Source organism: Vombatus ursinus, unplaced genomic scaffold (genome assembly GCF_900497805.2).
Source record: "Vombatus ursinus unplaced genomic scaffold, bare-nosed wombat genome assembly UNPS02005286.1, whole genome shotgun sequence".
NCBI lineage: Eukaryota > Metazoa > Chordata > Mammalia > Diprotodontia > Vombatidae > Vombatus > Vombatus ursinus.
The window spans coordinates 5177015-5192251 of NW_020945064.1; the positions used below are offsets into that span (position 1 = coordinate 5177015).

At 43.2% G+C, this 15237-nt stretch overlaps 1 protein-coding gene and 2 non-coding genes across 3 annotated transcripts; all 3 read right to left on the reverse strand.

The window, feature by feature from the left end:
* Window positions 1-6997: 6997 nt before the first annotated feature.
* RPL13 (ribosomal protein L13) lies at window positions 6998-13310 on the reverse strand. Its single transcript, XM_027847627.1, has 6 exons — window positions 13207-13310; window positions 10468-10585; window positions 9728-9869; window positions 9324-9497; window positions 7876-7932; window positions 6998-7196 (listed from the first exon to the last, which is right to left on the reverse strand). Exons 2-6 carry the CDS (start codon window positions 10569-10571, stop codon window positions 7038-7040), a joined length of 636 nt encoding a protein of 211 aa, XP_027703428.1. The 5' UTR covers window positions 10572-10585; window positions 13207-13310; the 3' UTR covers window positions 6998-7037.
* On the reverse strand, window positions 9565-9652 carry LOC114032453. The gene has a single exon (XR_003567836.1). It is a non-coding gene; the product is annotated as a small nucleolar RNA MBII-202 (small nucleolar RNA).
* Window positions 10030-10116, reverse strand: LOC114032452. The gene has a single exon (XR_003567835.1). It is a non-coding gene; the product is annotated as a small nucleolar RNA MBII-202 (small nucleolar RNA).
* Window positions 13311-15237: the final 1927 nt, after the last annotated feature.

Below are 15237 nucleotides of genomic sequence, written 5' to 3' on the forward strand. Positions count from 1 at the left end.
GTCAAGGAGAAAATATTGCAAGCAGCCAGAAAGAAACAATTCAAATATTGTGGAAACACAATCAGGATAACACAAGATTTAGCAACTTCTACATTAAGGCACCAGAGGGCTTGGAATATGATATTACAGAGGTCAAAGGAACTAGGATTACAACCAAGAATCACCTACCCAGCAAAACTGAATATAATCCTTTAGGGGGAAAAATGGATATTCAATGAAATAGAAGACTTTCAAGCATTCTTGATGAAAAGACCAGAGCTGAATAGAAAATTTGACTTTCAAATACAAGAGAAGTATGAAGAGGTAAACAGGAAAGAGAAATCATAAGTGACTTATTAAAGTTGAACTGTTTACATTCCTAAATGGAAAGATGATATTTGTAACTCATGAGACCTTTCTCAGTATTAGGGTAGTAGGAAGGAATATATATAGATAGAGGGGCACAGGGTGAGTTAAAGATGAAGGGATGATATCTAAAAAATAAAATTAAGGGTTGAGAGAGGATTGTACAGGGAGAAAGAGAAAGGGAGAGGTAGAATGGGGTAAATTATCTCACATGATAGAGGGAAGAAAAAACTTTTACTGTGGAGGGGAAGTGGGGGGAGGTAAGAGGGAATGAATGAATCTTACTCTCACTGGATTTGGCTTAAGGAGGGAATAACATACACACTCAATTGGGTATGGAAATCTATCTTACCCTACGGGAAAATAGGAGGGAAGGGGATAAGAGAGGGGAAGATGATAGAAGGAAGGGCAGATTGGAGGAGGGGGTAATTAGAAGGAAACACTTTTGAGGAGGGACAGGGTCAAAGGAGAGAAAGAATAAATGGGGGGTGGGATAGGATAAAGGGAAATATAGTTAGTTTTTTACAACATGGCTATTATGGAAGTGTTTTGCATGACTACATATGTATAACCTGTATTGAGTCACTTGCCTTCTCAATGAGGGCAGGTGGGCAGGAAGGAAGGGAGAGAATTTGGAATTTGTTTTAAAAACAAATTTTAAAAATTATTTTTAGAGGCAGCTAGGTGGCGCAGTGGATAAAGCACCAGCCCTGGAGTCAGGAGGACCTGAGTTCAAATCCGGGCCTCAGACCAAACACTTGACACTTAGTAGCTGTGTGACCCTGGGCAAGTCATTTAACCCAAATTGCAAGCAAGATGGTTTCAGAAAAACCTGGGAAGGCTATATGAACTGATACAAAATAGAATCAGGAAAACGTTAAACATTACACATATTAACAGAAATATTGTAATGATGATCAATTGTGAAAACTTGGCTGCTCTGATCAATACAATGATCCAAGACAATTCCAAAGGACCCAAGGTGAAGAATACTACCCACCTCCAGAGAGAGAACTGATGAAAGGTCTGAGTACCAACTGAAGCATATTTTTTTCACCTTATTTTCTTGTTTGCTTGTTTGTTTCACAACACGGCTAATATTGAAATAAGTTTTGCGTGACTTCATAGGTATAACTGACATCATATTGTTTGTCTTCTCAATGGGTGGGGGAGAGGTAGGAGGAAGAGAATTTGGAATTCAAAATTTTCTAAAAACGAATGTTAAAAATAAATGTGGGGTAGCTAGGTAGCACAGTAGACAAAGCTCCAACCTTGGAGTCAGAAGGACCTAAGTTCAAATCTGACTTCAGACCCATGATACTTACTAGCCGTGTGACCCTAGGCAAGTCACTTAACCCTGATTGCCTCACCCCATCAAAAAAAGACAAAAATAAATGAATGTAGAAATGTTTTGTATGACTGCACATGTGTGACCTATATGAATATTGCTTGCCTTCTCAATGAAGAGCAGAGGGGAGGAAGGAAGTAGAGAATTTGGAACTAAACATTTTTTAAAATTAATTTTAAAAATAGTTTTTACACATAATTGGGGGGAAATAAAATATTAAATTTTTTAAAATGAATGAATGGATAACTAAATGGCCAAAATGAAGCCTAAAAAAAAAAAGAAAGAGAGGGAGAAAGTGGTATGGCAGTCTGGGCCCCAGCCAGATAAAGCAAATCCTAACTAAGAGAAATGAGAGACCCAGGAGTGGAGGGAGACCAAGTTTGCAGTGGGGAGGCGGTAGAGATGACTGTCAGAGTAGATGGGGTAGGCTGTTTCCACCATCAAGATGTTCACATTCTAAGGGAGGAAACAACACGCAAATAACTATGTACATATAAAATACATAGAGCATATTATACTGGATAGAGCATTAGCCTTGGATTGGGAAACCCTGGGCCTCACACTGACTGCCTGTGTAACCTTGAGCAAATAATTTCCCAATGGTTCAGGAAACTCTGTGGAGGGAGTTTTGGCAGTGGGCATCTTCCACATCCAATGAAACGAGATCCAGATTAAAAAAAGAAAAAGAAAAAAAAAACATTTCCCCTTGATTTTCCTGCCTCTGCTCATTTGTTTACACTGTTCCCTATACCTGGAATCCTTCTTTCCCCCTGTTGATTTCCTATCCCTCCTTTAAAGTAGAGTGACTTAAATCCTACATTCCCAGGAAGCTTTCCTGAGTTAGTAATGAACTTCCCCCTTACTCCTCAAGGCATTTGCTTTGCAGTTCTCTGAAGCACTTATGGAAATCAATAAATCAGTCCTCAAACATTTATCAATCACCTACTATATGCGGTGCACCATTCTAGGCCTTGGGAATACAAGTACCAAAAAATGAATCAGATAAGTTTGCATTCTGATGGGGAAGATGACTAGGCCATAAAGGGGCACATGCAGAAAAAATATGAAGAAAATAAATGCAGGGTTGTTAAATGCAGGGTAGTTGGGCGGGGAGGGCACTAGCAGATAGAGGGAGCAGGGATTAGAGGAAATTTTCTCTCAAAGAAAAAGGATTCAGTGAATCAGACATAAGGAAGGAGTGCATTTCCCCCAGGCATGGAGGATAGCTGAATAAATGAATGGATGGATGGATGGATAAATGAATGAATAAAAAAGTGGATAAAGAAAGACATAAACAAAATAGAGCCTAAAAGAAGTGATGTGGAAATCTGGAGGAATAGAGAAAGGGGATGGGAACATGTGTGTGTGAAGAACAGAGAGAAGATAAATTTGACTAAATCAGAGTGCAGGAGAGAGAATGATGTACAATGAGGCTGGAAAGACAGGCCACCAGGAGCAATAATAACAATAATAATAGCTAGCATTGACATAGTCCTTACTGTGTCAGGCACTTGACAAATATCATATTTTGATCCTCACAACTACCCTGCAAGGTAGGTGCTATTACTATTCTCACCTTACAGTTGATGAAATTGAGGCAGACAGAAGTGACTTGCCCACAGTCCTACAGCTAATAATAATAACAATAATAATAATAATAACAATAACAATAGCTAACATTTATATAGCACTATGTGCCAGGCACTGTAGAATTATTATCTCATTGAACCTTACCACAACCCTGGGAGGTAGGTGACATTATTATCCCCATTTTACAGATGAGGAAACTGAGGCAAATAGGGTTTAAGGTATAGGAACAACAAACTCTCTAGGTGTTGCTCATGGAGCATTCTGCAGTTGCTTCTAATTTCTAGAACACCTAAGAAAGCTGATGTCAGTTTTAGGGGTTTTGCCCATTGTTAGCCATCAAGACTGCTGGTAGAAAATTCCTTATCACCAAGCCAACAGTCCCATTACCATTGTCAGGAGAAAATCCTGAGCAGAACTCTTTGGTGCAATACTGTAATCAGATGACATCAGCATGTGGATTTTAAAAGTCAAATCTGGACCATGGTTCATTTGCACATTGATGACACCAATCTTTTTTTTTTGACAATTTTTAATATTGTTTTAATCTATTCAATATTGAGGCAAATCTTGCCTTTAATATTAGCAATTTCCAGAGACCGTCCTAGGCAACTGCAGAATTACTACCTTGTAGGCATAATTTAAATAACTTGCCTTTATATATGGAAATGCCTCTCCTCTATCCTATCCTCCCACCTTTAGATTGGTAGCATACATTCATAGACTGAAAGAAACTTTTTTTTTTTTGGCTCAATCACAATACAATCACAGAATCAAAAAGACTTGGGGCTGGGAGGGAACTTAACCAGATAAGGACACTGAGAGGCCCTGCCTACTGAGATGTGATTTTTCCAAGGTTGCAAAGATTTTTTAAAAAAGCTGTTTTGTTACTATTTTTTCTTTTGACATCTTCATGTATCCTTTTCTCCTTCCCCTCCCCAGTAAGCTAGGCTAGTGAACTCTTTTTGTATCCCCATCACTTAGCACAGTGCCCAGCACACAGAAGGGGCTTAATTGGCTAAGCTTTGAACAAATAAAAAAAAAAAACAGCTCAGCAAAGCCAAGCAACAGGACTGCATCTGACAGCTTAGGCAGGTGTGGCAGTATCCCGCAGCCCCACATCTTCAAAGGGAGGGCAGAGTAGCTATGTATTTAATAGTACACACAAGATATGAGCTGAAGGCTGGTCACCGATGCCAGTGTTCTGTCCAGCACACCTGTTAACATCAAGCTTAAACCAAAGCCTCAGCTTTACTTGCAGCTTAGTCTATTTTGGGATTTGGGTCTCCAGAATTTAGCCCGGTTACATCCATCACATCCTAAGGAATCCATCAACACTCATTCAGGGTCATAGCCACTTACTGAAGGCCAATTCCCTTTGGACTCCCATCTTGACTTTGGTCTTTAGCTGTAGGCCCTGAAGAAACATAAGCTCCTTGAGAGATCCTATAACCTCAGCAGTTACTAAACTGCACTTTGTAGACCCTTTTTAAAAGGGCATAGTACTGATTTTAAAATGTCAGTGGGAGAACCAAATGGATAATAGAGGGAGTGTCTATCTGGGGATATTTCCTATCAGATTGGACCCCTCTGGACCCAGAAACCTCATCATTGCATAAGTTGGCATGCCTCATCAGCAGCCTCTGCCCCAGGGCTCCTCTGAATTGAGGGTTGACAATTCACCCAACCTCCATTTGAGGGCACCCAAACTAGCCATCTCTTCCTTTTCCATCCAGTTGCACTTTTGGGCTTTGTCATCATACCCTAGCACCAGTTGTCTTCGTTTTCCTTCCACCTCCAGACCAAGTCCCATTGCTCTTAGGTTTCCTTTTCTAAATTGTCTTCCCCATTTAAATGTCAGGTCTTTGAGGAGAAAGAACTGTATTCGTATGTGTATCCCCAAACACTTTGAAGAGCGTCTGGGACGTAGGTACTTAATGTTCATTGAATGACTGGGGAAAAGGAGACAAGTCAACAATTCCCTTGCGTGTCTTTCCCCCCTCCCATTTCTTCCAGTAAAACCTTTACCAAGATTCTTCCAAAGGACTCACACCAGCCCCACCTAGTGGTAAGATGCATTTCTTCTCACAAATCAAGTGCTTCAGGGCCAAATATTCCCAGTATCAAAGTCCTTAACACTTCGAAATCAATTATATTTCTACAATATGTCATAATAAAAAACTGAGTAAGATTCTGCAATCTCTTGCTGATGACTCAGTCATTTGCATAAGTCACTAGGCATCAACGCAGTTTTGTAAACCTATCACAAGTATTGCTATAGGTGGTAACAAAAAAAATAAGTGTGCAGTGGGCACACAAAATCACTGGTAAGAGAAGTATAAATGAAGGTTAAGAGGGTTCACCCATAGCCTGCAAACTGGCAAGAAACAAGTCAATGTTTAGAGACATGGTTAGAGTGGCACATGAGTGGAGCCCAACTGGCTCAAACTTTCTGAAGATCAATTTGCAGTTACACAAGAAAAACGACTAGACTATAGCAATTACAGGAACAGGAATATATCCTAAGGAAGTCAGAAATAAAGGTTCAGGATATACAATCATAGTACTATTTCTTGGAAGAACTGATGTGCGTTCTCAACTGGTAACAGCAGAAAAAACTAGCACACCAGTAACTGATACTGTACAATACAATCAATGAGGATTCAGGAAAACTTTAGCTATGCAGCATGAAATAAGCCTAACTCCCTCCCAAAATTCAAGTCAACACCAATGTACAATAAAAAGATCCAGGGGCAGTTAGGTGGTGCAGCGGAGTCAGGAGGACCTGAGTTCAAATACAGCCTCAGACACCTGACACTAGTTGTGTGACCCTGGGCAAGTCACTTAAACCTCACCAAAAAGAAAAAAAAAATCAATAGGTCAACTGAACTAAAGACTCTGGAGAACATTTAGAGAAAACCTTCCCACCTCACAAGAGGAAAGTAGCGCTTACAGCTACTGATTGATGTGTTCCTAAAGAGGGGTGCGGCAGCAGATAGAGCACTGAAGAAACATGGGTCCGGATGGGGAATGACCTAAATGGAATGCAGGTAAAAGTTGGTCTGGCTACTTAATGGGGGTGGGGGGAAGCACCTCAACAATGAGTGATGAGCTCTACTGCCAAAGTTAGCTCTGTGAGTTTCTCCAGGCTACAGTGGATATAGTAGAGCTAGGAAGGTTCCAAAGGGTCATGTATTATTATAACAGGGGTGTGTTAAGAACCCCAAACCTTCCTTTTACTTAGGGTTAGGTGAGAGAAGCCTCATTGGGTGGTTGAGTGGCTGTTTTAAAATAAAAATAATCTGTGGCAAAACCAAGGTACCCAATCACTGAATTAAGCGGTGAAGAAAATCTTCAGGACAGAATGCAAGACAGGTCATGTCCATCAAGGCAGTTAAGGCACTCAATGGAAACAGAGGAGAACAGCTAGAGAATGAATCGACATCAACCTCTAAGCTGGCCAATAGGAAGAGAGCTGGACCAAGGGCCCAGGCACTGCCTTCAAGACCCAAGCCTATGTTATGTCAGCAGTCTTTGTATGGACCACAGTAGCTAGAGCGAATGGCCTCAAGCGCCCATCCATACCTATTCAGGCTCCACGAGAGCCAACTTGCTCTCATCTCAGCCTTGGGACTTGCTAGGACTCGTTGACCCAGAAAGACTGGCTTTTTAATCCCTCTCCAGCTCTTTACAGCTGATCCAAGACAACGTCAGGCAGATATTTTGTATTATTTTATTGAAAGTTCTCAGAGGCTGTTTACTTTTTCTTCTCCACATCTTGCTCTGCAGCCTCCTTGGCTCGTTTTGCCCGGATTCCAAAGAGACGGGCATTGGCCCGGGCCATCCGAAGACTGGCAAATGCCTTGAAATTCTTCTCGTCTTCAGTGATGACTCGAGCTTTCTCTTTCTTGTAGACCTGAAGGGGCACAAAGACCTCTCTTTATCTCACAGGACGTTATTTCCATCTAGGTTCCCCTACAAGCTGACAGCCTGCCTGGGTACTCCTGGATTTTAATTATTACTAACAATTCTAACAAAATAGTCAACTCTGTCCAGAAACCATTGAGGAGTTGATCAAATTGTAAGAGAAGGTACATAGAGAAGAGTTACTAAAATCAGGCTAGTAAAATGTTTCTATTTGAGCTGGCCAAAAACAAAACAAAACACCACCACACCAACTCCCCGCCAAAAAACAAAAAATTTTCCATCTGTCCAATAGAGACACCTACAGCCTGGTATAAACAATTCTTTCAAACAATAGAAATTTTACAATTGTAGCTTCTGTGCTTACTAATTCTACCTCCTTCTCTAGTGGTAAAGTTGCATCAGAGCAGCAAGATGATACAGGGCCAATTCCAGGGCTGGGAAAAGTAATTAAACTGTACCTAAGGGAAGTAATTCAGATTTCCCCTTCCTAAGCATTCAAAGCTAAGCTTCCAAAGACCTTTCTGCGATGTAAGGTGCCCCAACGCTCCCCCATCAAACCCTCAACGGTAGGAGTCCAGTCTTTCCCTCTTCCACCTCCTCCAAAGAAGAAATCCCAGTTAAGTCACATGGGCACTGACCCACCTCTGCTCATAAATGAGTTCACTTACATTTCTGATGGGCATAACTGGTCCTGTAAGCTGGGTTGCCAACTTGAGTTCTTCAGCCTGTAACAAGAGAGTAAATTTTCAGTGTTTTTTTTTCCCTACAATTAGTGACACTATCTCAAATATTCACAAACCAAGGACTTTGTCACTACTGTACTTTGTTAGATCTGGAAGTGAAAATTTTGAGGGAACTTGTCTTATTCAAATAGTAATGCACGGTGGTCAAGGACAAAGATTAAAATACATTAAACAGGATTCCAGGTCTCATTCAAAAAAAAAAAAAAAAAAGACCTAATTTTACAAACTATTAATGTGTAGATCTCCATAAACTCAAGTAGTAAAATAACATTCAATTCATGCTTTAGTGTTTGTCCCTTACATTTGAGGCAGGGGAAGGAGAATATATTCCTAAATTCAAATGTTCATTAATATCAACACAGGTGCCCTCAAACATCTTAGAAAGTTTTTGTAGAGTGCTCTGTACTTTTCACATTCAACAAATTTTTGTGTTAACATTTATGTGATAGTTATTCGACATGTTTTTTGAAGGAAGGGATTCGCCTTTGTTATCAGTGTCGGGTGAAAAAGCATAGAAACTTTCATGAACTTGAGATGAGCTGGTTATCCTGTTCATCAGAATGAACAATTTTTGAAGACTAAATTCCTATCTCTGTTGAGGGTACAACGATCCTCCCAATTACTTAGGCTGGAAACTAAGGTGTCATCCTGACTCTTCACTCTCATCCCTCCATATCCAATCTCTTGCCAAGTCTTATTGATTTTACCTTAATTTGCCACCATCTAGGCAAAGACCCTCATCCCTTCGTGCCTAGAAGCAACAGTCTCTAGGTTGGTCTCCCTTGCCTCAAGACCCTCCTCATTCCAAGTACCAAACTTTAGATCTTTAGAAAATCTGGCCATGCTAGCTCCCTCACCTCCCATCAATTAACTCCAGCAGCTCCTTATTACACCCCACTCCCTGCTATGAAGTTTAAGACCGAGTAACATTGGCCTCCTTGTTGTTCCTCACAAGTCAGGAATTTCCTGCCCCCTCAAGCATTTTCACTTGCTCTCCACCACACCTGGGATTCATCCCCTCCCCCACTCCGTCTCTACCTCTTTCCCTTCCTATCTAAAAGTCTCAGCCACCTTCTGTAAGAAGCTTTTGCTGATTAGCCCTACTTAATGTCAGTGCCTTTCCTCTGTTGATTATTTCCAATCTATTCTGCATGTAGTTTATTTGTATAGTTTTCATGCTATCTACCTCATTAGACTATGAGCTCCTTGAAAGCAGGGACTATTTTTTGTCTTTCTTGTAACCCTGTTAGTTAGCATAGTAGGTGCTTAATAAAAGCCTATTGACTAACCAAAACATTAAGTGATTAAGATGAATCGATAATCAGTTCTCTCCACAAAGACCCCATGCCATCTATTACACATCTTATACTTACAGAGCTATCTCCCTTCTTGGGTGCAGATGGTCTCCTTGGGAAGAGGATCAGTTTGGAACGATATTCTTTCAGCCGCTGCACATTTGCCTGGAGAGACTCTGTAGACTTATTTCGGCGACGAGGGTCCACAGAGATACCAATGGTCCGTGCCACTTTTTTATGGATACCAGCCACCTACACCCCATAAAGATAACTATTAAGTGCTGTTCATACCCTGCGACTTCTACAGCCTACAGAAAGAGACCAGGCTGTAACAGTCATCAGATGGAAAAGGGTTCAAACGTACATTCATCAGAGGCAGTACAGAGATTCCGGAGATCATGTCATCATTTGACTGCTTGACCAACGCAGAAACAAGTACTATATTGTGTCTAGTTAAAATGTAGGGTTTCCATTCAACTTACCCGAAGCTCTTCCAAGCTGAACCCTCTACCAGCACGCACTTTGGTGTGGTATCGCACAGTAGGGCACCTCACGATGGGCCGGATAGGACCAGACGCAGGGCGAGGAGCAATTCGACGTGCCTTGGCTTGACGGGCCTTTCGCCTGTTCAGGGAGATTCAGGAGTGATTTTCCTACCTTGGCTTGAGGATCAGCTCAGGGATAAGATTAACAATAAAGATACGTTTTCTAGACATTTTATTTTGGACTGGTACACACCAGACATGGTGTGCTATCAAAAGCTGTGACTTCTTTGTCCTAACGAGAGAGATCACAACAGTCATCAGATGGAAAAGGGTTCATATGTACTTTCATCAGAGGCAGTACAGAGATTCCGGAGAAAATGTCATCATTTGACTGTGAGATCAAGTTTCTTCTAAGATATCAAACCTCTGGTCCAGTCTCAGAGATGTTAACCCCATACAAAATACAAAATATAGCCCAATTCAACCAATAAAACATCAAAAAACCATAAAAATGAAATATGAACATCAGAAGACCAAGAGGCATGCTCCCTGCTTTTACCAACCACAGAGGTAAAGGGGTGTGTGTAAAGTGGGTGCTTTAAGTTCAGACCTTCTGAACCAGAATCGGAACACTAAGACCTGGTCTAAAATACTTATTTCAATGAGGAAATCAAGACCTAGGAGGTGACTTCAAATAGAAAAGCAATGGACCAACTAAAACCTCTCATATTACTTACCTTCTGATCTTCCTGGCTGGCTGGTTAAACCATGTGGCAACTCGTCTTTGCCAGTCTTTGTGGAAATGGGGTTTCAGAATCATGCCATTTCGGCTGGGTGCCATGGCTGCTTAGAGCCCTGAAGAAAAGCAGTAACACCACACGTTATGTACATAGAAAAAAGACATTCTTAACCCCTCTCTGCAATAAAAAGATCTAAGACATCTCCAAAAGCCTCATGATGGAAAATGCTATCCACATCCAAAGAAAGCACTATGGTGTTAATTAATAAATTAATAAAACATTTTGGAAAAAAAAAAGTACCTAAGTTTGAAATGTAAAAAAAAGGAAAAAAGACACTCACAGTACTACCTAGTCAGCAATTTCATTTGCCTTTGTAGTTTTTTGTCTACTTTATGCTGTACTTACTCAATTACAGGATGAACTCTATTGTTATAACCTGCTTTAATAATCAATTCAATAAAGACTTCTTAAATACCTTTGTACAACTGCTGTGTTAGATTCCAGGTGACAGTCTCTGATCAAGATCTTATATTTATGAGAGACTTCTGCACCTACAATGTACGGGCATAAAGCAGTGCTAGGAACAAAGACCTGTGCAACCTGAGAAAATATTGGGGGTGGGGGATACGAAGGAGCTTCATGAAGGAGGTAGAAACGATTTTCTTTTAAGAAAAGCGGGAATGAAAAGTTATCGTTTATATTTATATAGCATTTCCAGGATCCTCATGATTAAGTCTGTAACCTGTATGGTATGGGTTATTATTATCCCCACTTTTAGGAAGATAATGAGAAGGGATTAGAGCCTAAAGCAAGGTGTGTGGCATATTAGCGGAGAGGCGAGAGATGCAAGAAATCACAAGATCCTGGAAATCACAAGACTTTGAAACTGATTAGATATGAAGAATCAAGAATAGAATATTAAGTTGCAAAAGTGAGTGATTAGAAGTACCTGAGGTCCTGGACAGAATATGAAAGATCAGAAGGAAGGAAGGAAGGAAGGAAGAAGACTAGTATTAGAGATGGCTTTGGGGTATCCAGAAGGCAGCTGGTGATGTACTGGAGCTCAAGGATTATCTGCATGAAGATAATTAAAACTAGAAGCTGAGAAGGACAATAACGTAGGTAGGAAAGCTAACAGAGGGTAGTTGCAAGAAAACCTGAGATGGTGCATAGAACCTAGGTTTCATCCAACTGTAAATTTCATCTCTGCCTCCCCTTCCCCCCTTCTCCTTAGCCTACAACCCATCAACTATTCTGCTACCACCAACACATACCTTTTCCCCCACCTTATCTCACTCCCTCATTTTTTTAGAACTCTGCCATTGTTCCCCTCAACTAACACTGTTACAGATGAGGAAATTAACACTGGGGTCATACGTGACTTGCTCAGGTTCACAGAGCTAATAAATATCTGTAAGGCAAGATTTGATCAACTCAGGCCTTCCTCATACCAAGTTCGGTTCCCTAGGCCCTATGTTACCTTTATGAATAAAAAAATCATAAAGCATTTACAGCCACAAAGGGTACATTGTGCCCTGTCCTTCAAGGGCTTATAGTCTCTTTTACATCCAATCTCCAACTGTCAAAATAAATGTTTCCAAAGCAGGGGTCTAACAATGGCCCTTCTTTGTTCTATAAGACTCTTCTAGGGCTCCCTGCTGCTTCCAGAACCAAATACAAGTTCCTTTGCCATTTCATGTCCTCCACGAGAGGCTCCAATAAACACTGTCTTTGCACCAACCAGTCCCCACACCTGGAATGCTGCACAATTCTACCTTTTCCCTTCAAATGCTGAGCCTTCCTCCCCCCAAATTACTGTGTTTACTCATCTGTGTTGTTCTCCTCTTAGAGCGAAAGCTCTTTGAAAAAGACTTTTTGTCTTCATGCCCTTAGGACTGCACCGCGTGGTGCTTGGCACGAAGTAAGGACAATTTAAAGTCTGTTAAGCAATCGGGGGATAAAGTAAAACGAGGCTGGAAAGGCCTTGGTTCACGGACGACACTTCGTCCAGCAGAGGCTAACCCTAACATCTCCTCCCTACACCCCGGGGGCTCCGGGCACGGCCTACTGCTGCTGGAGCCCGGCCCGGCCCTGGTCCCGCTCCGTGCGCTCTCCAGCCACGCTGACCGGACCACGACTCCCCGCCGGCAGAGCCGTTTTCTGGCCTTCCTGGCGTCCTCCTAAGCTCGGACCAAGGGCCACCCCCGGCCCACGCCTCGCTGGTTATTGGGCCCGTCTCCTGCCCTCCCAAGCCGCCGAGGGGGATGGCCTGTCGGCACGGGCCGGGCAATTGTCAGCCTTCCCATTTACCAGCGCTCAGAAACCTCTGCTAAGCCCCGGGGACTGAGGAAGTCGGCGCCGCCCTCCGGCCTGCTCCGGGAAGCCGCGGGGCCCGGGGTCAGGCTCACCTGATGCGGCGCCTCTCGCCACCCTCGCCCCAGGACAACGTGCTAGGGGGCCCGCCGCCGGCCTGGTTCCCTCCCCGGCGGCTGCCTGGGTCTCTCTCAAGGAGTCACGCTGGCCGCGGGCGGGTTAGGCCAGGCCGAGGCCTCGGGAGGTCCGGCGCCGCCCGCCGCGCAAGGAAGCAAGAGACCCATGGCGGGGCTCTCGACCTCGCCTGAGGGCCTCGCCGCCCAGGTCCAGGCCCAGCGCTGCCTTCCAGGTCGAAAAGGGAGCCGGACGACCCAACCTGAGGACGGATGGAAACGGATGGCTTAGGCCACGAATCACGCTTACCTCCTCACGGGCACCTCAGCCGATCGGAAAGGAAAGCGGCGTCGCGAAGCACGCTGGGATAGCGGTGATTTCAGCCTATCAGAGCCCCCGGCGCTTTCCAGCCAATCGGAGCTGCAAGTGGGGGCGGAAACGCGTAGCAAGGGCAAAGGGGTTCTGCAGCCTACTGGATAAAGTTATTTTTCCCTTCACAGAAATGGCGCGAACCTTAAAGGTACATGACTTCATTTTTCTCCACTACCCCAGCAATTAAACTTGAAATCACCAAAGTAATGTGGTTAGCGTTATTTCCTGTTGGTTGTACCTTGCAGGTGCGAAAAATCACAAATTCTCCTGCATTCGGAACGTGTCCCAAAAAACTATAACCAACTAGTGAAAAGAACTTCCTTTGTGGCAGTAAGCAATTAATTTCATTTCTGTGCTCGCCCGGTCTCACCCACTCTCTTCTCACCTGTTAGCAATGGAAAAAGGCTCAGCTGGCTCGCGGAACCCCTAAGGGTGAACTTTGCGGGGCAGCAGTGGTAACAGTAGATGGAGGTCAGCTCAAGGCAGACGACCTGGTGACCTCATCAGCTCCCGGGGACTCAATCATCGTCCCCAGGCGAAGGATTCTTAAATCTACTCATACAAAGCCCAGAACTCTGCTGACCCCCAACCTCGCATCTCCCACTGCCCATCAGGAACCTCAGAGAACTGAATGTTCCACATCGTCTGCTCAACACGTCCACAACTCAGCTCATTCTTTCCCCCAAAATGTTGCCCTCTTCCTCATGACCGTTTCCCTCTTCCTGTAGAGGGCACCACCATGCCAGTCACCCCGGCTCATTCTCAAGTCCTCCCTCTCTCTCTCATGCCCCTCCCCCCTATATCCAATCTGTGCCCAAGGTCTGTCATTTCCCCCTAGCATCTCTCCAATATGCCCTTCTCTCTTCTGGCATTGCCACCACCTCGGGGCAGGCACCACCTCACCATTCCTCTATTGCAATAACCTGCTTACCATGAAATCTACCCAGTTCATTTTCTACTCAGTTGTCAAAGTGATCTTCCTAAAACAGATCTGACCTTCCCATACAATAAACCCCATCACCTCCAGGATTAAACATAAATTCCTCTGTCTGGCTTTTAAAGCCCTTCATAACTTGCCCCCACCCCACCCCCCTTTCCAGGGGGGTCCAGGTTCCACAAATAGCTTATTGCCCAGCAAGCAGTAGGTGCTTAATAAATGTTTATTGACTAACTCAGTTTCCTCAGTCATAAAATGAAAGGGGAACAACTAAATGAGCTAGAGGTCCCTTCTAAGTCCACTCAAGTCAAGAGCAAATTAATTGACTACAGGATGCTAATCAATGGGGATACAGAGAAAAGCAAAAGACAGTCCCTGCTCTCAAGGAGCTCACAGTCTAATGGGGGAGACATGAAAATAATTATGTACAAATAAGACATATACAGATATACTATATCAGACTGCTTGTTGTCTTGGGGAGACGCAAGAGGAGGGAGGGAGAGAGGGAGAAAAAAACTTGGAACTCAAAATCTTATAAAAGTGAATGATGAAAACTAAAATTAATTAATTTTTTAAAAAGACATAGGCAGAATAAATTGAAGATAACCACAGAGGGATGGCAGTAGCATTAAATGGGACTCACAAAAGCTTCTTGTAGAAGCTGGGATGTAAGCAGTATTTGAAGGACTCCAGAGAAGCCAGGAGTCAGAGAGGAGGAGACAGAGCATTCCAGGCCTGGGAAACAGCCGCTGAAAATGGCTCGAAGCAGACCAAGTGTCTTGTGTGAAGCACAAAAAGGAGGCTAGAGTTACTGGATCAGAGGTACTTGGAGGGGGGTAAAGGTGTAAGAAGACTAGAAAGTAAGGGGGACGTAAGTTATGAAGGCCTTTAAAAGCCAAAAGGAGAATTTTATATTTGATCCGGGAGTTAGTAGGGAGCCACTGGATTTGACTGAATGGAGCATGTAGTGTGTGTGACACAATCTGAGCTATGCTTTAGGGAGATCATTTTGATGGTAAGTGAAGAATGGA

Excerpts from the sequence above, each read along its gene's own strand:
- RPL13 (XM_027847627.1), bottom strand. The coding sequence starts at position 10,571 with ATGGCACCCAGCCGAAATGGCATGATTCTGAAACCCCATTTCCACAAA. Across the intron at positions 9,870-10,467 it reads CCAGCCAGGAAGATCAGAAG|GCGAAAGGCCCGTCAAGCCA; the intron begins GTAAGTAATATG and ends CTCCCTGAACAG. Across the intron at positions 9,498-9,727 it reads TCAGCTTGGAAGAGCTTCGG|GTGGCTGGTATCCATAAAAA; the intron begins GTAAGTTGAATG and ends TATGGGGTGTAG.